We start from the raw sequence: 27,133 nt of genomic DNA, 5'->3' as shown, positions 1-27,133 counted from the left end.
TGGCATTTTCTGGCGAAGTTCCGGCCAAAATCGGCGGTTTCTGACGAGTTTCCAGCCAAATTTAGCGGTTTCCAATGAGATTCCGGTCAGTTTTCGGCCAAAATATATATTTGTACATATAAAACTGAAAATTACATATAAAAATGTGTGTTTAGATAAAACTGAAAATTATACATTAAAGTCTGATCCGATTAATTACTAGCGATTTCTACAACACTGCCCAAAACCAAATATTAAACTCATCTCAAAAACCAACGTGAAATATCATATACTCGATTACACTTCTAGTAACTCAATAATTTTAATAATTTCAATACCTTAACATATTTTTTAGTGGCAAGTTGAAAATTTATAACACAAGAGATTTGAACTCTACCCAGGAGAAACCTAGGTTTGAAAGCAGACATGAAACAACCTAAAAAACAAGATTCATAAGACGATAAATAAAATAGTTCAAAAACATGGTCCCGGTTTCATAATCTTAACGGATCCTATGCACATGATCAAAGCATTAACAAGAAACCGATTGACAAGACGTAAAACGAGCTAAAATGGACAAAAAAACAGGTCCAAAACATGGTCCCGGTTTCATTTCATATGCCACATTATAATCCTACAACTGAAAAACAATATCGCAACATCTTGAACATAAATTACCTCCAAAATACATACTCAAGATTGAAACTTTTACATTAACCGCCTTCAAAAACACGAGCCCAAGCCTTTAAATCATCGTTTTACAACAAGTGTGCGTGCTTATATCTTCTGCTTCAACACTTGGCGCAACTGTACCTTTTGACTTTCGATCCTCGCTTCCAATAACTTCGCCTTTAAACTATGTTTCTGCATAACACCACGAGGCCATTCGATGCACCCTTTCATCCCTTTTGTAATATGCGGGTTGCTACCGGACCCCGGTGAACAACTCCACTCAGACGCGCTCACACCCGAGCTCCGGTCTGGTGAAAAGTGGGTCCCGTTTGAAAGATGGCTTTCGTTTGATAACCGACCATTTAACCCCTCCATTGATATTATCTTGCAATTATCACCATTACTCGAGTAAGACGACTTCCATAATCGCGAAATCGAAGACCCTTTTTTCAAGACTTTATTATTATTCGGTACCAAACACATTTCAGTTATTTCAGTTATTTCGGTTATTGGGGTCCCACCGTTTTCTTCCCATTCTCTTCGTGTGCTTTTAGTGACAGACGGATCACTCCCATTGGCTGAATAATTCGACACGTCATCTTTAAGATTACTCACAGTTTCCCACCCACTTTCATCATCATCTTCTTCATCATCCTCGTTTACACTACCTCCATTTTTATCAAACGGTTGAATATCTTTCGCACCCGTTTCACCAAAATTAACCTCTTCAAAAACCGCATATATGTCATCTGGGTTCGCGGGCTCGTAGTTAAAATCACTAATTTCTTGAATGCTAACCGACTCAACAAACTGTTTAAGGGTCTCGGCCCGTTTAACCTCTTCTACATCAAGATCCAGCCTTTTTGAGTTCAAGAAAGCTTCAACATCCTTAACAAGTTTATTCATTTGAGAATATTTTTCCTCAAGTGCGACTTTTGCATCAACAAGCTTCATTTGCACGCGTTCTTCCCGCCAAACTTCCGCCATTTGTAACATTTTTCTTTCATCATCAACTTCTTCTCTCATTTTCATAGATTCCCGTTTTAACACTTCGATTTCTGCTTTATCTTCACCTATTTCTTTAGCTAATTCATCACAAACTTCCTCGGTTAATTCCCGTGCTTTCCTTTCCTTTTCATAGTCTTGCATGTATCGTTTAGCAGATAATTTCGCATCTGCTAATTCGCTAACCAGTTTTGAATTAACAATTTCCATTCTTTGCCGGTTTTTTCTTTCCCGGTTTAACTCAGTTTTAATATCATCAATAACCGCACGGATCTTTTCGTGTTCTCGGGCCCGCCACGCTGCGCGTTCTTCGTTTAACTTTTTTAAAAACTGTTCGAGTTTTTTCTTTGAGGCCCGTCTTTCAGTTTCGAGATCGTTAATGCGGGCCCGGGCCGTTTCGAGTTCGGATTCAAGGCCCGACACCATTGACATCATGCCGACTTGTTCTAGATGCTTTGAGTCACTGTAGATTCTTTTTATGTCTTCCGAGGCTTTCCATGTACACGGGTCCCACTTGGTTGCACCCTCCATGGCGGAGTTGGAAAAATGGAATGTTGGTTCAAGCTACAAGATCATATAAGTACGTTATTAACTCGTTATTGTAGCATGTTAAGCTCTAGGTTTTAGTTACTGGTTAAACTTTGACTTTGAATGTCAAACAAATTACTTCCATTTTCAAACTGATTAGTAAATCATAAAGCACATTATTTGATAATCTAATCATTATAAATAAAATACCTTGTGAAGAAACTTATTTCTTGATCCAGTAACAGAGGTAGGGCTCTGTGGTACTTCTTTCAAACGGGAATCAAACGATTTCCTATTGTGACGAGCAGGCGAATGGATCCCCGAATGATCGATTGTGGGCTGCAATGAACACATTATTGAAGGTCAACATCAAGGTTAAATTAACTTTCTAAGTCAACATCAAGATTTTAGTTTAGGCTCAATTTTGTTTTTCAAATTTCTACACAAATATGCGATTTTTAATCAATCTTGAAGCTTAAAAACCGACCCTTTCGCGTATCCGACACCAAAAGGTCAAATGTAGACTTTTATCATAACAATTTCATCATAAGAAATATAATCTACAGCCACCAAAGATCTTGAAATAATGAGCATTTACATGTTCAAACAAGCAATCATTCTTGCAACAACAATGATTTGCTCAAAATAGTTGCATTGTTCAATAAAAGTCAATCATTAGGTGTAAACTGAAGGAAATACTAAAAAAAGGACAAAATTTGGCCATTAAAAAAAAAATCAAATTAATTGTACAGTTCTTCAATTTAGCTTTCTAATCAAAAAATGAATTGGGCACAAAAAAATTGAAGTATTTTATGCAATTAACTAACCCTAATTTCACAGTTCTTAAATTAGGGTCTGTAATTACAGATCAAGAACTAATAATTTCACTCACATTACAAACCCCCTAAAAAATTAACTTCAAAAGATAATAATTTTATCACCTGTAACACAAACCCATTATTCTTTGCAACATTACCCACCTCGCCGCCGCCGGTAACTCGAACCCCCGGCAGCTGCAGCCGCCACAGTCCAGCAGCCAACTTCCTCGCCGACACATCTTTCCTCTTAGTTTTCCGGCCACTTTTCCGACCAGAATCCGACTGTTTTTCACTCTCAACCTCACCATCATCTTCCTCTTTACCCTCAACAAACTTCCAACGGAGCAGCGGCGTCTCCGGCCGAGAACCCCTTTTTCCGGCGGCCGGAATTACGTCCTTTTTAAGCCGTACTCCGGCGCCGGAGTTCCGGGTTCTCCGACTTGACTGTTTTCTCAAAATGGGTTTTTGTAAAAGATCCGAATCCGGTGGAAAGTTTAGAGCTTTAGATGATATGATGGCCGGTAGATCCGTTTTGCCGGTGATCTTCATGTTGTACGGCAAGATTCTTCAGACATCAGTAGAGCTATAAAGCTATTAGTCCTATTATTATTGTTGTTATTATTGTGTGAAATGATTCGAAAACGACTGGTCACCGTGAATATGAGCTCAGAAGGCACACAGATAACAAGATTGAGCAAAAATAATATGAGATTTCTGAAGAAAGCGATGTTTTCTCTCACACACACACATTATTACACACTTGAAGTAGCCTTGAAGAGGGAAGAGACTATTAACATTATAACATAGACTATTATCATGGTGCTTGTAGACTATTTTAGTTATAAGTTCGAGGGATTTAATGTAAATTTTGAGATTTGGGTTTGGGTAAATAGTGAATTACAATAATGGTGCTTGTAGTATTCAATTATTTGCAACTAGTATGTTTTCCCTGGTGCGCTGTGGGTTGGTAAAACTCGAGCGTGGTTGATTATGGGGCGTTAAGAAAGCGAGTATACGCAAATTCGGTCAGTTTCTGTCACGTTCATTACGTAACCAGAACTAAATCAAAAAAATACAAAAACAAAATTGGCATTCGGTCGCTTTTTCGTTAGTTTGTTACAGTACCGGGACTAAAACAAAACGCATTTAGTCTATGCGAGTTCACTCAGTATCTGCCACATTTGATACGACACTAAAATTAAAACAAAAACAAAGTTAATGTTTGTTACGCCAGAACTAAAAAAAAAGTGAAGTGGCCTAATGGAGGGCCGCCACTTGGCCCAATCATATCTTTGTTGCACCAAAGGTATATTTTATACATATAATGATAATAGTGCTAACATATAAACGAATAAAATATTTTAGAACAACGTTTATTTGATCGGTAAAACCGAGCATTAGTAAAGCCTAGGCTTGCAGCGATAAGTCGGTAAAACCCGAGCATTATCGGTCCCGTGTGTCACATCAGTAGTCAACACGAATTTCTTTGGTTTCAGTTACTCTCATTACGGTACCATATAAACAACGTTGGTAAAACCTAAGTGTTAAAACCCAAAATATAAATTCGTTGATATAAAATATAGAAAGATTAACATATAAAAATATAAAATATTTAAAACGGTGTTTATTCGATCAGTAAAACCCGAACGTTGGTGAAACCCGAACGTTGTCGATCTCGGGTGTTGCAATGATCAGTGGGTAAACCTCGAGCGTTGTCGATTCCGAGCGTTGAAACAATGAGTTGACGCAAATTCAATCGATTTCCATTATGTTAGATACCACACCAAAAGTAAAACATAGAATTATAAAAAAAAAATTATTGTGGCCCAATTGTTGGCTGCCACGTGGCCCTATCGGTGCCTTTGCGGCACCAACAGTCTTAATTGTTATATAAATAATAATTTTGTCGGCTTTCTGAATTTAGTGTTACTTTTGTTGTCATTGGAAAAGTTATATATTGTGCGGAGACCGAGTGAGAATCGGGTGGGACCGGGTAACTCAAATACCCGACCTGTGATTGAGTCGAAACTGGACAGATTAAGCATACTCGAGTTTTGTTTTCAATCTTAACTTTAGGTTTGATTTGGTCTAGGTGAAAACCAAAATGGGAAGCATTTTAGTCTAAAACATTCGTGTTGGGTTCTAGACAAACTCAATACCGACCCAACCAAAAAAAAAAAAGGAGACCGGCCTATGCAACATCCGTATTTTGAGAACAATAATAAAAGGGAATTTTATTATTTAATGTGTGTATCACTACTTAAATTTTGTTAAGTATAAAAGATTGAGTGATAGGTTTGAGGTTATGGTTGGGCTTGAGGAAGTAGATACGGGCCCAAGGCCCATAGGGTGGGGTGTTTAAACCCCAACCTTTCACACACACTCCTCATTTGACATTTCCTCTTTCCTCCCTATACACACACCCAAGAATACACACATTTTCTCTCTTTAAACCCCGATCCAAATCTAAGCGAAAGGAAGGACGAATCTCGTGTTCAACATCCTAAAACAACAAGAAGCACGTCCAGATCCACGGGTGGTTGAGATCCGAACTCGAATCTGGGACCGAAAGGTGAGAGTTCGGCTAAAAGGTTAAGTTTTAAGATCGGATTTGACATGCAATCTGATATAATGATAGATCGGGCTATAAGATGTAAGAAAAGTATAGACTTTACGAGTCATGAGCTAACGGGTTCGATATAAGACGAAAAAATGATGTTCGGACTATGTAAAACACAGGTAGACAAAGTTAGTACAACCCAAAACCCATAAAAAGAGTAAAATCGGGTCTTAAGGAAGGACCTCGGAGGAATATGGTTTTAAAATGGTAAAAACGAAGAAAAAGATATTTTGATCGCACGATACAGAATCGCATCGCATGGCTATGCGAATTGTTTTTAATGAACCGCATTGCATAGTCATGCGATGCGAATTGTTTTTAGGCGATGAGAATTGTTTACATGCGAATGGTTTCATGCGAATGGATTTCCATGTGAATGGTTTCCATGCGATGCGAATTGTTGTAAAAGTAACCCGATTCATTTTTCTGATGCATTTTTTATAAAGATCTATTAACAAAAATAAATTTTTCCAAGCTGACCTGGCAGCTCGACCCCAGCCAGGGGCTCTGCCCCTTAGATCCCGCTAGGGGCTGCCGCCCCTAGACTCCGCTACCATGGGCGCTGCCCCCGGAACCCCGTTAATAGAAGGGTTCATTTACGTAGATGCATGAAGTAGTAGTAATAGATAATTGATACTCGTGACTTGTTACACAGTTAGCCGTGCACAGCTAAGGAATGTCATTACCATTAACTAAGAGAGAAACTAACTACAGTTGAGTTCTAGCCCCATTTCTCTTGAAATGTTTTCGGGGCTGTGTGCATACTTATAAGACTAGAAGTACATATATATACAGTTATATACATATACTAGTTTTAGAACCCGTGTCACACACGGCCACACAGGATAATTCAAATTATAAAATTATAAGTAAACAAATAATTACATAGCGTATATGAAAAAAATGTATTATATCTATGCTTGTATCTATACAATGCGTACATAAATTGATTTTATTTATATCACAAAATTATTTTTTTAAATAAACTTAATAAAAAAATGCTCGTGCAAAAACGTACCCGAAAATATTTCTTTCTATTGAAAAATTCATTCTCGGTGCCATATATGTATAATTGAAAGACTTTTGGTTATGAACCAATTTCGGAAATAAAGCCTTTCATACGATAGTAATTCTAGCCACTCAGCCTAAATACAAAAGGAGCGTTACCTTTATTGATATATTTATCAATTTACCACTCATTAAAGGAAAGTAGAACATTAAATTGTAACAATTGATGTTCTTCAAGAGCTATGTTTTTTTGAGCTACACAATGAAAAAGATTTTGATAAGTTTCAGAGGACTTTGTCATGATGACAACATAAAAAATAACATGTTAACCCATCCAATTTTGTGAATATTTTGTTTCATTTGAGCATAGTTTTCAATGACATGCTTCCCATACAACGTTCTGATCACCATTGAAGGAAAAATTAATGTTGACATAAATATTTCAAATATGATAAAAGTTAGAAGCATTGATAGGCATGAGGGTGGCATGTCGAAAGTGTTCGCAATCTTTTCTTACATTTTAATAGTTGAGGGAAAAATAGTTAGTTTGCAAAATCCCGAACCTTTTGATTATTTCAAAAAATGTCCTTAAAAATAAATTTGAAACCGAATCATGTTTAAAATTCTAGCTTTTATACTTTTGACGTTTTAAAGTCAACACTTTGAACCCATAACAAATTTGACGATAAATCTATTTTGCATTATCAAACTATTAAAAATACTCAAAATTTTCATTTTTGACCCGTAACAAATTTTGACCTAAATGCAGTTAACTTGTATCAAACAATCTATTTACCAACTTTTGACCCATAAAATCAAATTTAAGTTCCACAAGAAAACCCGAAACAATTTTCATTTGAGAAACATGATTTGCTGTTGATTTTTGAAATTCACCAAGTATTTTGAAATATGTTGTCACACCCCGACCAGTGAAGGCGGAAACGTCGAGGCGCGACATGATTGCTCATTGCACAATGACACTATAAAGTTACAATATTTAAACAACTCATTTAAATCCATATCATCATAAATAACACAACAATTGTTCATACAAAATGCCAAATAGATAGATAAATAAATAACTTGTTCTTTTATTTTCTAATATCATAAAGCCAAGATAATAAGTTTCTTCAAGTAATCCAATCAAGCTAACATCAAACTTGTAACATTGCATAAAATAGAGTTTGTCAACATGAAGGTTGGTGAGCAATTTTCATAGTTTTGGACAATAAGTATATAGTATGAAATCCACAACTAGTATATGAAAACAATAAATAATAGCAACAATTTAGATAATAAAACCGTCAATAAGAATACATTGACGAACCATCAATAAGAATACATTGACGACAATAATGAAATCGTCAATAAGAATACATTGACGACACCTTTCTATATGGGGATACCATATATACTCGGAATTAACGTATGATCATACTTTGATGAGGCTACCCGCCTTAGCATTCAAGAGGCTACCCGCCTTAGCATTCAAGAATTTGCACATAATCATGTAAAGCATATAACACCAAATCGAGCATTTATTTAAGTAAACATATACAATACGTGTTGTGGTTTAAGACTCAAGTATAAATAATTTGAATTTGAATAAGTATGCAATGCCACCCCCAAAACGAAAGATGGAAAACGGGGGATGAAAAAGTACTCACATTAACAAGTAACTTGAAAGATAGTGTCGTGAATAATCGGAGAGATCGGTTTAACGAGCAAGACCTATATTAAACTGGTCTTGTGTTAGTAGGTAGTCTTGGAAGGGTTTAAAATAAAATACATGACAAATAAAGTAAATAAATAAAGTTTAGGATTTAAAATGTAAATATTTGAGAAATTAAATAAACGAGTTTTGTAAAATAAGTTTACTCGAAACCGGGTCTCGGTATTCTATTCATTAGTTTTTTTCTTTTTTTTACTCAACCTATGCTAAGTAATAATGTGGGTTAAAATGTGATATTGCAAAACCCTTGGTTATAAGAATACCAAAACGAGGTTTAAACGAGTGTTCGAGTTTGTCGGTTCGAGACTTGATAATTGACCAAGCTCACAGTTAACTTCCCAAAATAATAAATGTTATGAGATAACTCAATAAAATCAAAATAGACTTAAACCAAGTATGTAGTTCTATTGTGAAGAACCTTAACGTTCGTTAAGCGAGTATACGACCTTATCGGTTCGAACTTGTTATAAGATCAAGTTGGTTACCGACATGCCAAGTATGTTTAGAAACTAACTAAAATTGATTTAAAATATAATCTTGAAGAAAAATATGAGTTTTGGTGGCTAAAAACACACTTGTGTGTCTTAAGCGAGTGAACTCGGTTTAGTTCGGTTTTTGGTTCGGTCCTTGACTCGGAATAAGACCGAGGATGGTTACCACATACCCAATTACCATGGAACTTGTAAAATAACTTATAAATAATAATACTCAAGTTTTACATTCAAAAAGTTAACAATAAAGCTTTTAAACAAAAGTTCGATTTTTGGTTCGGTCCTTGACTCGGAATAAGACCGAGGATGGTTACCACATACCCAATTACCATGGAACTTGTAAAATAACTTATAAATAATAATACTCAAGTTTTACATTCAAAAAGTTAACAATAATGCTTTTAAACAAAAGTTTGGTTTTTGGTTAGGTTCTCAACTCGGGATGAAACCGAGGCTAGTCACCACATACCCAATACCATGGAACTTGAAAAATATGAACAATAAACTAAAATATGTAGAAGTTAAGCAAGTATAACAAGTTATATGGTTAGATTTGTTAAATATATAAACAAGGACTACAAAGTCCTCCATGTAACCTTGCCTTACTAGCCCGACATTTCAACCGGCCAAGACCGGAGAAATGAAAGACCGAAGGTAAACAAGGAGTGTATATTATATATATGTTGTAACATCAAGCTTTAAGTATTGAGAAGTTAGTTAAAATGAAAGATTAGCTTATGAAGAACAACCTTAGAATTCAAGAATTTGAGAGAGAAATGAAGAAATGAGCAAGCACAAATGAAGAAGATGGGTGTGTATATATAGGGTAAGTTGAATGGGTCTTTCATAAAGGGTGTTTCATGAAAATGGGTTGGTTATAGACCCAAGAAAGTACAAACTACAAATGGGTCCTTCAAGTCTCCATTTTGGTAGTTTTAGTCCCTGGAGTTCGTTTTGAGCGTTTTCGGGGAATTTTAAGAACCGAAAAGGGTTTTTTTTTTGATCCAACAACTATAAAACAAATATTTAACATACAATTCATCATTTTGATAATATCGAAAGGTTCGGGATACAAAACGGGTCGGGTTTACATTAAGAATACAAGTATAAAATAACCCGAAATTGACAAATGTCACATATGTAGTAAAATAATATGCCAATATTCCTATTTATAAAAATATATAGATATTATATAAATATAGTGTAAAAGGAAAGTGAATCATTATTGATTTGTTACATATATTAGTTTTGGAGGGAAAAAATTATGAGAATTAACCAAAACATAACAAGTGTCAACATTTATTTTACTCTATTAGAATAGGTAGATGCTGAAGGTGATTAACTAATGCAAGAATGAAAGAATGTGGTAAGAATTTGTATGTGTTTAGTTTGATAACTAAATGTGATTGTAAGAGTCAAATAATAATATAATATAAGAGTCAGGGTGACATGCCCTTCTAATACCTGGGCAAGAATAGAGTGGCTGACTCTATGATATCGGTGCAAGAATGTAAGAATAATTGTATGTTATATAAGAATAATGTAAGAATAGTACCAAGTAATATTTGTACATAATGAAAGAACGTGTAAGAATAAATATATAAAATAATGTGTATGAAAGACGAAAGAGGACAAATACAGGATAAAATAAGAACAATACCTACGGGTACAAATGTGTAAGAATAATCCTATAACTTGTTAAACTAGAACTCACTCAGCGTAGCTGATTTTAGTATGCACGCAGGTGAATAGAATGCGACATGTTGCTTGAGGGGAGGCACGTGGCAATAAAGTGAAGATTGACATCGAAAAAAGAAGATTCACGTGTCATTTATGCTATGTTTTAAGACAAGTTAAATTATGTTAAGACAAGATTTATGTTTTGTAATATATTGGTTGATGTTTTCATATTTCCGCAAAAAGTTTTAATTAACTCTGATTTTAGAACTGTGTTTATGAGTAAATCCAACGTAAAGTAGGGCTCTTGAGACCGGGGCCTTACAGCCTACCTTGTATCGGTCGAATCTTTGGATTTGGTGGCTTTCTAGAAGTTTCTAGCTCGGTCGGTGCAGTTTTAATCCTCCGCACGTCCCTAGGGGCTAGGTCTAACTTGTCGCCCCTCTATTGCTTTCATTGTAGCTATCATGCACCACTTTGTCTACTGGCGTCGCTAGTAGTTGTTATATATGTAAATATAGTGAGCGAGTCTGTTTTTTATATTATTGTTTTCTAATAATAATCTTTACACCTTTTATAAGAGAACCCTTAATAGTAGATCTAAAAAGATGTAGCCACATAAGCAACTCCTGACCTTTCCCCTTGACGGCCAAAGCCAACTTAAAACATTCTAAAGCACATCTTATCCCCCAAACCCCCACCTCCTTCCCGCACACTCCATTTTAGGGCACTTTTGCATTACAAAACGTTAATACTTCATTCTCCCTTAAATCCGCTGATGTACAGGGCCGTCTCTGAGAATTTAAATACCTCGATCGAGCCGAAATAAAAAAAGCCATAGCCTTAATGAGTAACGAAATATATAAGGTTATTTTTTTAAACGAGGCTTAATATTATAACAATAAATATAGAAAAATATATTATTAAAATCAAATACCGTAGTAACTAACGATTAACCAATGATTCGTGAAACCCTCCTAACATTGGAAAAAACATTTGCTTGGTCCTTGGTGGCTAGCTTGGTCAACAAAGGAGGAGCCTAGTGGTTAACAACGAACCAACAGTGGTGGCCGATTGGGTTGATCGTTGTTTAGCATTTGCAAAGTGTAAGTCCCCCCGGGGCGTCGCCGATCGATACGAGATCCGCACGAGGTCTAGGAGTGCGGAATCCTCCTAGACTCGTTTAATGGTGTAGAAGACGAAGAACACAATTACACACAAACACATACACGAACAAACACACGAATGGGATAAACACATCTGCAGATCATTTATATAATAACCATAACTCGTTACATACCAAACACGAAAACAAATGACAGCCGACCCGAGGTGAGCTCTACCTCGGACTGTCCCACATGACTCTCCCTCTCGGTTTCTCTCTAGCTACTTGAACTGGACACACAATACTCTAATTTTCTGGATCCTCAAACCTAAACAAGACACGTATATATATATCGAAACAACTTCGCGGGCTTGGGCTTGGGCCAGTAGGCGAAGTTGTTCTAACTTCGCCTATGGCGAAGTTGTTCTAACTTCGCCTATGGCAGAAGTTGTTACAACTTCGCCTATGGCGAAGTTGTTATAACTTCGCCTATGGTGAAGTTGTTCTAACTTCGTACTTCGTTTCCGCTGATCAGAATTGCATAGCAACGGTCACAAAATGCACCAACAGACTCCCCTTTGACCATTGCTCTCAATTCTAACAAACACAAAAGATCATCTGTTACAAAACATGCACCAACAGATCTGGATTTCTCTCTAGACAATTGAACTACACAAAACACACTCTAATTTTCTGGATACCCCAAACCTAACCAAGACACACACACACACACACATATATATATATATATATATATATATATATATATATATATATATATATATATAAACAACTTCACGGGCTTGGGCCTGTAGGCGAAGTTGTTACAACTTCGCCTAAGGCGAAGTTGTTCTAACTTCGCCTATGGCAGAAGTTGTTACAACTTCGCCTATGGCGAAGTTGTCCTAACTTCGCCTATGGCGAAGTTGTCCTAACTTCGTACATCGTTTTCGCTGATCAGAATTGCATAGCGACGGTCACAAAATGCACCAACAGACTCCCCTTTGACCGTTGCTCTCAATTCTAACAAACACAAAAGATCATCTGTTACAAAACATGCACCAACAGACTCCCTCTTAACTGATGATCTTCTGTTTGCTCTTTAACCAGCCGTGTCTGAAACTGTCGTGTAGCTTCACAAATCTACCAATCACCCAACGTCTTCCATATCAGATCTCCCCTTCAGTGTAAGCTTCTCCGACTAAATAGATTGAGGTCTTTGAAATACATGCATCCCCGTGCCTAATTGATAATCTCAACCAATCACGTGAGTCCTTCTGACTTCACCAACACGTGAAGTTGGGCTCCCTCCACAACTTCACCAACACGTCGGCATACGATAAGGTTTAATCTTCAACTACTCAACATCAAGTGATCAATTTCATCACAAAACCACCTTGACAGAATCTAACACACATGACCATTTATCATCTCCTCAGCATCTTCAATCACCAGGGATAACGATCAAGAACATAAACACTTTAATTCCCGATTAAATCCAACTTGTTCCAGAATTTTCACTTTAATAAATAAGCATCACTTTTCAGGATCCAATTCTCGAACGCCTTGAAAATAACATAAATAATATGCTCTGACCGCAATCCAGTAATGACGAAAACCTTCAGTTCAATTTGACTTTCTTCAGTTGGTCAACCTCGAACAACAACAATTTCATTGCCCACAAACACCCAAATATGTGTCAATATCCAGTTTCAATCAATATCCCATTCACAACCTCAACTCCATATCCAGAGTTGACACGTATTTGTTCACACGTAAGACCAAGAGATAACAAGTTTCACTCGTTGACGGAACAACGTCTTCGGTCTCACAATAATCGTGTACACCTGGCCATACAGACGAAAACTCCAAACACTTTTTTTTTTTTTTTTTTAACTTCGCCTAAAGTCAACTTCACTCCTCCTTAACTTCGCCTGTCCAAAACTTCGCCTGACAGATAACTTCGCCTGAGATAAGCGAACTTGTGAGGTGAAGTTGTGAATAACTTCGCTTAACCTTATATCTTCGCCTAAACCCTAAAATTTAAGCGACAACTTCGCCTGAACCCCATAACTTCGCCTGCGGCGGCTGTTCGGCCAGAAACGCATCAGAAACGTGCCAGAAACACCAAAACGCAGATCTCGAACTATAGCATAAGAGCCTAAGGCTCTGATACCAATTGTAGGTTCCCAGCCGGATCTACACGGAATATCTCGTTCTACGTAGGTGCGGAATCCCTACGTAAGACGTTACGAGCGTAGAAGACAATACGAGCTAACACGATTGAACACACGTTACAATAAGCAAAGACACGTTGTATATTGCAACTGGAAACACGTGATATCAATCACTGATTACACAACTCGTTACACGTAAACTAAAAACTTATTAACATCTCAGCTGTAACCTATACTTATAAGCACGACAACTTCACCTGGCATGTTCAGGCGAAGTTGTTCCTAACTTCGCTTACTCATCAAGTTCGCCTGTATTAGCGAACTTGTGAGCTAACTTCGCTACATACAAAACACAAATCCAAACGACTCGATTACAGACACTATATACTGAACTACTGACATCATGTACCAACACAAAGAAGGAAGGAACCAATGAGAAATTTCAATCAACCGCTATTTTATTTATTTTGAATCGGGTTTTTATTTAAGTTTTTTTAGTTTTGAGTTTTAGTTTAGGCCCAATAATTTAAACTTGATTAAATGGATTATGGATAAAAAAGAATTTTGGGCCCAAATTGTCCTAATAAAACACAAAACTAAAAAAAAATAAGAATCAGAAAACCAAATTGTCCATTAATCCTATTTTGATGATCAACAACGAGTCTGCTAATTCACTATTTACTGATTATTATAGGCAGATTACCAACTATTGACACTCAGTGATTATTGTAAATGTGATTTTTATAAATGTTTTTTTAGTTAAATTATAGGATTGTTGATGAAATATGGAATGTAGATTTATTATAAGTTTAATCTTAATAAGAAAAACAAACCAATAAATTAATAAAAAATAGCTGGTTTTCGATAATCTTAAATTTAAATCATCAAACATTTAAAAGTTTCTTTTTTATTTAAATCGAGCTTTAATCTTAAATTAAATCATCAAACATTTAAAAGTTTCTTTTTTATTTAAATCGAGCTTGATAAGTTGGACCCAAACGAGTTTTAATTCAAATTATTTCAAAACTTATATATTTGGTTAAAATAAATAAATAAAAACAAAGAAATAGAAGACAAAGAGTAACGTGGGTAGATGGGAGAGTGGCAGAGGCCCCACGAGTGTTCTGCCACGTGTACATCTGGAACATGTAGCCATGTTGTGTTGATGTGTTCCACCTTGGATACCTTTCTCATCATTAGAAAATTAGACATTGAGATTTAAGATTTTTTGTTTTCTTAAGTTTTGATGAATCCTAGGTGCTTTTCTCATCTCACATTCCTTTTTATCAATATAATATATTTATCAATAAATTAAAAAACAAAAAGGTGAAACAGATCTTGAAAGTTAGAATATTATGATAAAAGGCTTTTCCTAACGTAACTTGGAAAACAAATTCCTAACAATATGTGTCAAGTGTGGTGTGTGTATTCATTGAGAGCGATCATGTTTGGTTCAGGTTAGAGCTTTTAGACGGGAGTTTCAAGTGGAACAATAGGGTTAATGATTGCTTAAAATGTTCCACGGATCTCCATGGCCAGTCGACCGCAGACTCCCTGATGACAACATGTCTTTTTCGTAATTTTGATCAATTTATGTGTTTTCCAAATAACTTCTCCAAGCCTCCAAATATTTGACTAAGAAATGACATCTTACCGCTTCTATTGGAAGTAATTTCAAACATTCTTGGCAACGTTTTTAGAGTGAGTTTATTCCAGAACCCCTATTGATGGAGACTCGTATCAAAGGGTGTATGTTGAGTTAAAGGAAGGCACGAAAACATGTCGGAAACCATAATCATATGAAAGATTCGTCAAACCATTGTTTTCTACCGTCATTATATTTTTTGACCGGTGACCGCACATAATCTCTAATTTAGACCTAATTATAAAATCATTATACATGCACTCTGTAGGATTTGAACTCACAACTACTTAGTTGCGGAGCATGCCACTAGGGAATCGAGGATAGTTCCAACTTCCAAACACTATTAAATAAAACATTTCTAATATTAAGAATAAGCTTCTGTTGAGTTTAGTTGAATAACAAACGGCGCAATAAAAACATGTGGGCCGTGGTCCTTTTTTTGGGCTTTAAAACATATAATTAAGGCATTAAAATCTAAGTTGACTGACAGAGCCTCATTCAACGGGCTAAAGGCAAACTTGGGCTGCTTGCAACATGAAATATTTAAAATCATAATATCTGTTTCCAAGACTTAAGACTCGTCACTCAACCATTAAAAATACCGTTCCTTGGTTTTGGAAACACGATAGAAGTATTCTGATACAGTCAAACAAACTTACAATTATTGTTACAGTAAATATATAATTTCACTAAAGTTAATTGTATTATTCATAAGTGTTGGTGTGCTATACTCTCGGTTTATGTCTTCACGGTTAGAGATCTACTCAACATTCAATGTAAGGGCTCAAGACGGAAGGAAGAAGGCAATCCACTTGACATATTGGTGTTTGTGGAAGATGGGAAATTATGCATTGTTCAATAAGACAAGCGTATCAATCAATCGGTTAAAATAAGGCATTAAATGTTTACATTCTTATGGACAAAGAATAGGGGGAAAATGGCAGGTTTAGAATGGAATGAGTGGTGTAGTTTTTCGTTTTGATTTTTTTATGTCCCTTGGTGTTAATTAGTGGTTGGATTGTATTGGTGTCTGTATCATGGAGGCTAGTTACTTGGTAGTTTGTTTTATAAAAGTTGGTTGTTCAAAAAAAAAAAGCGTTGGTTTCCTGTTTTATTAATCCAAAGTTGATTTTGTGCAACTCGGGCCGAATGGACGTAATATGAGTTTTGAAAAATGGTCCACGTAAACTATATGAAATACTAGTTTTAGACCCGTATACTACACAAGTAATTGGATGAATTATAAAATAAATGGTCCACGGCTAATTAATTATTTTAGGGATTTAGTTGATTTTAAATCGTAAGAATTAATGTGGGAGTGAAAAATGACAAAACATGTAGCTTTTATCTAAAGTTTCAATCATATATACAGGAAACTATGAATTTCATCGGCACATCAAATATTTCTGATCGATAAAATCTTTACTAAGTGAGTGAAAATACAAAGTCAACTATTCATGTGCATGATGCTGTGAAATTGGGCGACAAATTTGATTGGAAAGTGTAGTGGAAATTTGGTGGGGCTTATATCTTCAAACTAGTTTGTTTTTCGTTCTAAAATCTCTCTAAAAGAGTTTGAAAAATGATAATCAGTCACATGAAAAGGTTGAAACAAATAGGTACACTTATTATAAGTGGCACCCACAATTTCTTTACAGAAAACGAGTTAATATCAAAAGGATATTTTGAAAAGCATTGCTTTGAGTCTCTAGTTGTTTTACTTTAGTTTACACAAGTCAAGTGACTGTATGTTTTGATTCTTGATGAGCACCGTGTGACGCCCTTATTTTAACAACCAAGAACCTTATCTCGAATATAATCGAAGTTCGCTAGCTTTCACCATGTCTTGAACTCATTAGGGGTAGTCCTGACCCCATATTCGTGTGACCTATTCATGGACTCATGGCACCACAATAAGAGAAACACTAGTGACTAGGAATCCGAACATCCAACACGTTCTTAGTGGACCTATAATTTGGTTATTTGGCTCGGGACATTGTTGGGGTATCAGGTTGTCGATGATACACATGTTGAGCCATCAAGTTCATCTGCTCAGCATGTACCTGAGGGTTTGTGTGCTTCTAAGAAGGTCGCCCGTATTTTATCTCTACAAGACACTTATTTTCAAAGTAAAGGTAAAGGCATTGCTCTTGAATCTGAACCTGTTGATATTCATGCTTTACAGCACATGGTGTTCGAACTAGAACAAGTTTTAGTGGTGAAGGATGTCTGAATTAATGACTAGGAGACTAGCAATGCTAAGAAAGATAGTAAAATCATGGAGATGCAAGCAAGTCTAGGTGGTTTAACAGTGTTATACTTTGATTTGCAACAAAAGCTGGTTACACGTTTTGGTCATGAATTTATGAGTTCTGGGAATGATGATGATGCTGACGTTGATCAGGGTGCCATTGGTCCAAGTGACACTGGTGATGCTAGTGGTACCGGTGATGATGTTGAACTGCCCGTGAATCAAGAAACTAGGGATGTTGAAAACTGTAACATTTGTTATTTTTCAAATCCGAAAATCCGGTCTGTTTTAAATTTTTGATTTCATGAAAGATTATTTTTTCATTATGATATCTATCATTGATTTGTATTTGTAAGTTACAACCTCGATTTCAACGCTATATTATTATTGTTGTTGTTGTCGTCGTCGTTATTATTATTATTATTATTATTAATATTATTATTAAATTATAAATAATTCATTTCAAATTATTAACATTATTTTCATATGCGCAAATACTTGAATCTATGTTCATTTCATTGTTTACATGGGTGATCGTTAATTTGGCGCGTTGGACCGGGTATGTTTAGATTAATATTTTAACATGTTACATAAATAATTATGGTCATCTTAAATTAATTTTATCCTAAGTATTTTATTTGGCATCTTTTATTAAAAAAATTTATCTTTCTAGCATATTCCAAACACAATTTTCTCTTCAATACTTACATACTTAGCCCCCTTCTAATCACAACTATAAATACCACATCATTTTCATCTTATTTTCTTTGCTCATTCTTCTTCTTCACTCTCTAATATTAATTATTCCATTGGAGCTTTTAGTTTATATTTTTCATGTGTTTGTTCATCTCAAGATCACAAGGTAGGCATGAAGTTTTGTTCTTATTCGTGTTTTTTGTTATTGTTCTTATTTTCTTGTTGTTATAATGGTTCTAAGAACATCATATAATTATGCTTATGATCCCACCTAATCTATACACTATGGTGTATAGGGTGGAGGAGACAAAAATCATAAGGTTGCAAGATGATCTTTAATGGTCACATCCTAACAAGTTCTTACATTCTTGAAGTTCTTGTTGTTTTATTTATTTTGATTCAAGAACCATAAGGATTTTGATGGTACGTGACTAAACATATTGTTTACATTGTTCCAGATTCGACTGCAGAATCATTTGACAAAGGTTGAGCAATAACTTGGTTATAAAAAAAAATGGAATGATATAAGGCCAAAGACTATCATTAAGTTTATTGAGTTACGGTTTTGACAACTATTTATGTGTATTTTTATTTTTTCGTATGGCTTCATAATCGTTATTTTAATATTAGTGCGCAGATTTGTACCCTCTGTGAAGATCGACTATTTTATCCTATCTCAGGTCTGAATATGGGAAAACTTCTAAAGAAAAGTTGTTTATTATATATTAATTTAGTTGACTGGAGATTTTTATAATTTTTGAGAAGTTATTGATATTTTTAAACATTTATGTAATCAGTGACAGAAATCTGTCCAAAACTGATTATGTTTTTCTTGTTTCTTTTTCAACTTATAGCTGGGTTATATGTTTCTTTAACCTTTATTAATCCAACTCATTCTAAAGAATCCTTAATTACTTGGATTTAGAGATTACTCATTAGGACTCACTCAAGCTTAACCAGAGACCCATCTTTTTGTTCACCAATCAAGGTGAGTAATCATACTCCCCCTTTTCTATTTTTGTTTTGGGGACTTTATGTACACAAAACTCAAGTTTATTTATGCACTCAATTAAATTATCAAACTCAATTATATTATTTTCATATGGTGATATTGCTCGATACTTGTTAAATGCTACTTGATTATATGTTTACAGTTTTTATGGTTGGTTGGTATCTCATCCTCATCCTCATAGTATGATCATGCGTCGTCTTAGTAGCTATAGATCGTGTTCAATGGATCATGCCTGATGTGTTGCAAAACACATCCTTTTTTCGCATTTGTTTTTAATAAGAAATTATGCTAAATTATAAGGTTTATGTGTTAAAATTAGCATGTAGTTACACATTTTCATATATCCAGGTACCCGTGCATGGAAGGAGCGAAAACGAGGCTAAATCATGAAGAAACGAGCAAACGGGAGAATGCACGACAGTGAAAGAAGAAAAGTAGAAAATACAAATGGATTGGAAATAGAGATATTAGAAGAGAATATGATAGAGGGTTGAAATACGAAGACATAGGAAAAAACGGGAAAGAAAACAGAGCTAAAACGAAGATTCTACGAGCGAAACAAAGAAAATAATAAAATAATATGTCAGATTAATCCTCCGCGCGGCGCGGAGGATGGAGCTTCATGCTACGTGCCGCTTGAGGCGCTCAGAAAGGGAAATTAACTATTTTGTCCTATTAGATCCCTCGGAGAAGAAAAGGAAGTCCTACGAGCGGCTCGGGGGACGTATGTCGGCAAATTTAGGGTATTTTCATGTATTTAAGCATCAATATACAACCCTAATCGGGGAAATCAACCTTTAGCCGTCCCCCAGGGACCCTTGGGGCGATTTTGGAGTAGGAGAGTGTTCGGGATCAAGATATTAAAGGCTGGTGCACGAGATTGATCATTAAGCGAGACTTGGTTCGTTTATTTGGTTTTTCTTATGTTTTCTTCTATTTCCAGAACATGTATGTGCTTAATTATCATATTTTGCTGCTGTTCTTGATGATTATCAGCTAGATACCCGTTCTACCTAGGTTTTTGATGATTACTTTGTGATTTACGGATTTTTATCGGTTTATTGGATCTTATTCTTGGTTTAATGCTAAAGTAAGGAACTTGATTACAATTGTTATGATGTGCATGCATATTTAGGTCTGATTTATTGTCTTTCATTATTCCGCATGTGTCTTGTTAAATGTATTTCAATTATAGATGCATGTTTAGGTCGCTTACTATGTGTTTGTGATTATTTTATGGTTTTGCTAGACATAGTAATCCATAGGAGCATTGATGGGTGATTGGTTAGAACTTCATATTCTACCTATCTAGATAGCTGACATGTGATAAATAGTCGGGTTATCTTTGGGGTTAGGAGTTTAGGTTTAAACACTTTGACAGGAGGTTTCCTTAGATTTCCCTAGTTTTATTGTAATACCGTGTTTATCGATTGTTTTTAGGTTACCCCTTGCACTTTAGGGTGTATTGAGATAGTGAGATTGACGGGTGATCTCTCTTTTAGGTTACTTTAGTATTGTTGGAGAGACTTACAAGTAATCTAACCAGCCGGTAAGTTTAAACGCCACTTAGAGTTTCCTTTTAGGTCACACCCAGAGAATGATCAGGGATCCACTTGGTTGTCTAAGGGTGTCGTATTTTAAGATCCCGGTTCCATCATAGCTTCCATAGCCGAGAGAAATCTAAGATTCACAATTAGGATTCTAAACCTAGGTAGTGCTTCTCCTATCTTTGAGTTCGTCTAGGTCATAGTGTTGAAGTTTGTTAGTGTCAGTGTCAGTTTTAGTTTAATTAGTCACTTGTTTAATCAGTAAAACTATTAAATTCTTCGTCAGAGTCTAGTCTAGGTGTCGCTAGTGTCCTTTGGGTTCGATATCCCGGACTTCATTAGGCTTTACTACATTCGATAGGTACACTTGCCTTTCTAGTGGTCTAGCATTAGGAGAGTCTAGGTTTATAAATTTAAAACTAGAGTGTCTAGGTTAGGTTAAGTTTTTATAGATCACTTTCAGCACATCAATGCCAAATGACACCATTATTTGTGTTTAATTTTTAGTATCCATTGATTGTGTTCGATGAATCATGGTCAAACAAATTTTATTTATGTTGTCACATCCCCGACCCCTATACCCCGGGAGGGGAGCCGTGAACGTTGAGTGGTGATATCGATGTTTATTAAAATAATTTGTAGCAGAATATTTCATCAGAACCGTAGTTAGGAAAATTAATCAGAGTTATAAAAACACCATAATTCTTATATCATAAACTGGGATAAAAACCCATTTTTATACAAACATAAGTTTTATAGGGATAAACCCTAATTTACAAAACACGTTTCTTTATTCGGGTGACAAGCCACTTATTTAAGCTAGAAGCCCACAGGCATCATTCCTTTGTCTTTAATAGGTCACTTGAAACATGTTTAAAAATATTTGATCAGCAGGAAATACTGGTGAGTACATTCATTTATAAATGACACATTTTACAGTTACAGCATTAAGATGTTTTTACATCTGCCTGCTTACAAATTACCGAAAGGTACTTGTCACTCGACCGTATCTGTGACTGTGGTCATATTACTTATTAGCTAACACTTGTCCAATAAGTAACGTGTAATAGCCCAGTAGGCAAGCCTTGTATACAAAACCCCACAATACCAGTAGTAACCATCCCGTAAGTCTACAGAGACTTAATCACTGTAATGTATTTAAAATCGTTTGAAAATATTTGAACTATCTGTCATGAGTTTAATGGATTTAGAGAAGCATCATGACAGCATTGAAAAATCAGTTGTCTCATGCAAATGTGAGTTGTGCAAAAATTCGAATGTCTTACCTTGCAAGTTTATATTTAACAAGCCTTCTGGTGTTAAGCACCTAGATTAAACACAATGTAATATATCTATATTAGTAGTAACCCATAATTATAACGATAATCACGAGACATGAAACTTTACACGATGACACAATGTCATACCTTGGTTAGGTAGAGCTTTTGGATTCATGTTATAAAAGTTCCTTTTGATCGGAGAGGTACCGTTACAATTACTCGGGTATAATACCAGTTTTTAAGAAGAGAAAAAATTTTTGAACGAGTTGTGAAGTCCAGATTTCTGCCCTATTTATACTTGAATTTGAGTATCTTCGCGTATCGCGAAGGAATCTTCGCGTATCGCGAAGTTGTAGTAGGGTTGTGGAGCCAGCCCTAGCTATGCCACGTGGCTCGACACGTGTCAGGTGACGTGTCAATACTGCGTAACTTTTACGTCACATCTTCGCGTATCGCGAAGAAGCTTAAGCATACTCCTTCGCGTATCGCGAAGGTGCAAAAATACTATGGCGGCCCTTAAGTGGCTCGCGGCGATGCGAGCGTGCAAAGTGCGCCATCAAAGCGCCACATTTCTCCCTCGCCCGAGCCCGTGCGCGTTGGGTGCTTCGCACCCTCCGCTAGGACTACTGGGTGTGATTTGGCACATAAATATATTATCATGTGAACTATCTTCCTTATAAAGAGCTTACAAGTTTTGTAATTTAGCGATGTGGGACAAGAGTTAGAAATCCTATTTATACCATGGTGAAAGCCTTCCATTTTCTTTCCTCCACCAATGTGGGATTGAATTTTCCTTTATATTTTCCATTCTTCCTTTTACTTCTTCTCTTTTCTTTCTCATTTCTTTATTTCTTTCTTTGATTATTTTATTCTTTATTATGGTTTGTTATATATGTTATGCTAGTTGAAGTAATGCATGATATCGCAATGACTTGTCCTTTGTATTATTATATATATATCAAATTGTGATTACTTGCTTAACTTTATGTTAAAATAATATATCTATTTTTATGCATATCGCAGGTAGCTATTTGGGATTATTGAAGATGTAATATTGGTTGGACTTTAGGTTTTATTAAAATAAAGAATAATTTATTTGTTGTGTATGATGTAATTGCTTTAAGTTATTTTGTTGTGAAACTCTCGTGTGTGATGATTTGAATAAATAAATTAGATATTGACACTTTATATTTATTTTAGTGTCTTTGAGCTATGAAACAAATTATGTCGCATCCCGGAATGTTCCGTCGTTAGGTTGGGGTGTGAAAAAAACATCACTACAAGGTATGTTCTCGATAGTGCTGGTTTTAATCAGTATTTGGCTAGAAAGAGAAAGACTGTTAAACAAAGGGAAGGGTTGCAGAAGAATTTATTAATAATGAAGACTCTAAATCAAAGAGTTGAATCTTCTGATCATCCAGAACATTTTGTGATTAAGTTAGGGAAGGGTTACCATATTAAGTATGATGATCGATCATGAGTTGTTGCATGGGGTTATGAAGCTGAGAAGGAGGGAAAAGTGGAAATATTAAATACTATAAAAAGGAAAAAGACTTTCGTTCGTGGACTAAGATAGATCTTATAAACTCATCAGAACTCGGTTTCATAATCCTAGCAATGAACTGAAAGCTTGGAAATTCTTTAATTTCTTGGATAGACAAGCTGAGAAGGCGTTTCATGATATGCCTAATGCCGAATCGTTCATCAAAAAGGCTAAGAGAGTCAGAGATCCTTGTACAAACAAGACTATGAAGAACGTGATGTGGCCGGATACCAATAAAGTCAAGTCTATTCCTATCACTAAAGCATTTCCTGAAGGTTTATTGGATAGAATGCAGTTTTGGTGTATTATGGAGAAATAGCCATTGTGATTATTCGTCTTGATAAGGGTCAATTTCGAATTGTTGATCCTAAAGATCTGTTAAAGTTTGGTGAACGTGATATTCATACTTTGGCCAAATTTCAAATTCAAGTTGAGCCGTTGTATGATCCTGCAACTAAGGCGCATACTGGAATGGTTAATCTATGATTCGAACTAAATTATAGGCTGGAGCATTGAAAGAAGTTGATGCACATCTTGTTGAGAAACCCCGTGTAACATCACGAAAAATTTGGTCTAATTTTGACAAATAATAAAGATGAGGGATCAAAAATATTCATGGTATAAATAATGGGTAAAATAAGACAAAGAAATGAAAGTAGCTTATGTTAAGGAATAGGAAGGGAAAACTGCATCCCACATAGGAGGAAGGAAGAAAAGAAAGCACTTTATAAGGAGCGAAATTTCCATGACAATGTTCTTATGTGGCTAACCACTCTCCCTAGTCTTAGCGGAGGGTGCGAAGCACCCGACGCGCACGCGCATGGGCATGGGTGAAGGGCGATGGGCGCAATGTGGCGCTTTGATGGCTCACTTTGTATCGCTGCGAGCGGCATTAGTATTTTTAGATGTTGAGACGAGATCAAGACAAAGCAAGTTACCAAAAGATAAGGGACTAAAATGAAAGATTTGAAATCTTGCATCTTCGCGCGACGCGAAGAAGCAAGAGTCTCGCAGCTTCGTGCGACGCGAAGTTGCAACTCTACCGATAATCGACACGTGGCGACACACCATGGGACACGTGTCACCACGCGGTGACACTTGGCGACTCACGGAGCCTACTTCACCTTCGCGTGACGCGAAGGTGCAGATTTTTCCCTATAAATAGGCCGATCATGGGGGGGGGACCTCTCATCCATTCTCACACCCCGAAACACACACATAACCTCGATATACGTGCCACAACCCCGATATGCCGGTATCTCGACGGTTGTAGCCTCGAAGTGCGTGCTAGAACTTCATTGTTGCTCTCTCGACTCTCCCCCATCAAGTAGAAGTACCGTTCGAGTTAAAGCCTAGGCATTTCGTATAGCAAGCCATACAAGGTAAGGGTTTGGCTCGATTATTCTAATATAAATGGCTTAGACCCTAGTCGGGGATATAACCCGTACCTTGATCATATAATAAAGTAAAAATATTTCATAAGTCGAGATTATAGATGAAATAATATTTCTCTATTATATATAAAGATTTTTATAAATATTTCTTATGATAAAAGAAAATTTAAAATGTACATTTCTTCATGAAGAAGAAACGTAGTTTATAAATGATTAACAAAAGAAAGGACTAGAGATCCTTATATTTTATAAAGAGATAAATATCAAGGTAAAGGTTATGCAAACGGACTAAAGGTTTGAAGCTAGATCGTTGATCTAGTACTTATAAAACGTTATTCTCGTACTATAGGTCCGAGGTAACAAGACAATACAAATCAAGTGAGAAAAACTGAACAAGAAAAAAGGTGAATACGTCCAACTTTTTATAAAACAAGTCTTTGAATGTTTGCATGGGATTATATATCCCTAAAACTTTATAAACGAAAGTAATCACTGACCCTCAGGCTATTGTATATGTTTGTTTGGATCCTTAAATATGTGGGTAGACGGTGAGCACACCACACCACACTTGCTAATGACTCCGTCACGTTGGGCCAGACCTAAGTAATGTCTGAGAGGGGATTATCTCATGTATATTAGTAGTTGCTAAGTCGTCGATGCTGCGGTATCGCTGAGTGGTTTCAAGTAGAACTGGATGTTTATAATAGTAAATTTGGCTTGGTTATTTCCTAAGCCACGATAGGCCGGGTCATAAGATACCCGAGGGGATAACTAAGTATTTAAATGTTTTGTGTCAGCGTGTTCACCAACATGTGTTGCTGACGTATTTTTTTTATAACTTCTTTACAGGTAATGGAGAGTAGGTGTTTGGAGATAATGGATAGCCGTTAGACGATCTGATGGCTCAATGGACGTTTTATTATTAAAATAACGTAAATCATGATTTTGTTATCCCAACACTTTCGTATAAATCAACGGGTGTTTTAAAATCCCATTTTTTTTAATATAATAATATTTTAATTAAGTCTTCCGTTTTACAACCTTAAACTCTGATATATTTACAAAACAGGTACTAACTTATGAGTCATAAGCCTAGGACCTAGGTCGGGGTGTGACACCCCTATTGAAGAAAGCAGTAAACAAAGGCGGAGATTGTTGGGGTATATTTGGTTGGTTTATGTGTTACTTATAGTTTTGGTTTGTAATAGTATAACCGCAATCACCTAAGTGACTTTGGTGGGCTTAGGCTTAGTATTGGGCTTAGTTGATCGGTTTGTATGGTCTACCCTATATATAGTTATGTTAATCATTATTAGGGTTAGACAGTTAGTTTTGACGATCATCATTGTCATCAGTTTTCTGAAAAGGGCTTAAGTACCCGACGTGAAATATATGTGTGCTTTGAAGCTTTGATTGTGTTTGTTCATCTTATTTCTTGAATCACCACGTGTTTCTTGGTATCATATTGAAAGATCTATTCTCCGAACTTATAAACATTCTCACATCTCATTTCATGTATATCCTTGTTTAGAATGAGTATTTGGTTAAGAACATCCCTTTATTTTGGTTATTGAGAACTACGGTCTGACAAATTCAATTATCAACGGTTTTGTACGTTGGTCGATTCAAGCCCATTTCAATCAAGAGTAAATATTGTTTGCGTCCCCGTTTCCAAAACCATGTCTTGACAACGTGTGACATCTTGAGAGATTATTTTCACCACCATTGTGCATTTGAACTCTTTTAAGGACTTGTGAAATGACAAGAGCATTACATAGTTTGAAATGATTCAATATAACTTTATTACTTATTACAAACCCGTGTTGGTGGTTATTGTGCACATTATTATCTTGAAAAGAACCATCCTTCAATCGCTCATTCGCTCATATGATCTATGTTTAATGGTTTCATCAATGTGACTTATCAAGGAAGTGACCGATGAGTTTGGTGCTG

The 27,133-nt window shown here is 35.9% G+C and overlaps 1 protein-coding gene across 1 annotated transcript; it reads right to left on the bottom strand.

Annotated features, from left to right (window-relative positions):
- Positions 1-444: 444 nt before the first annotated feature.
- Positions 445-3,745, bottom strand: LOC143620516 (uncharacterized). The gene is made up of 3 exons (XM_077092205.1): positions 3,126-3,745; positions 2,395-2,523; positions 445-2,220 (listed from the first exon to the last, which is right to left on the bottom strand). The coding sequence occupies exons 1-3, from the start codon at positions 3,549-3,551 to the stop codon at positions 757-759; spliced, it is 2,019 nt and encodes a 672-aa protein (XP_076948320.1). The 5' UTR covers positions 3,552-3,745; the 3' UTR covers positions 445-756.
- Between the last annotated feature and the right edge of the window lie 23,388 nt (positions 3,746-27,133).

The sequence above is a fragment of the Bidens hawaiensis genome, unplaced genomic scaffold (genome assembly GCF_021521415.1).
Source record: "Bidens hawaiensis isolate Kalapana, Puna unplaced genomic scaffold, B.hawaiensis_p1.1 tig00002572_1, whole genome shotgun sequence".
Lineage (NCBI taxonomy): Eukaryota > Viridiplantae > Streptophyta > Magnoliopsida > Asterales > Asteraceae > Bidens > Bidens hawaiensis.
The sequence above is the reverse complement of the archived record's forward strand: the minus strand, read 5'-3'. Positions and strand labels throughout refer to the sequence as shown.

What these genes read in the sequence shown, in the direction of transcription:
- LOC143620516 (XM_077092205.1), bottom strand. Translation starts at nt 3,551, where the DNA reads ATGAAGATCACCGGCAAAACGGATCTACCGGCCATCATATCATCTAAA. An exon ending in ATAATGGGTTTGTGTTACAG is followed by an intron (nt 2,524 to 3,125) that starts GTGATAAAATTA and finishes TGTTCATTGCAG; the next exon opens with CCCACAATCGATCATTCGGG. An exon ending in GAAATAAGTTTCTTCACAAG is followed by an intron (nt 2,221 to 2,394) that starts GTATTTTATTTA and finishes ATGATCTTGTAG; the next exon opens with CTTGAACCAACATTCCATTT.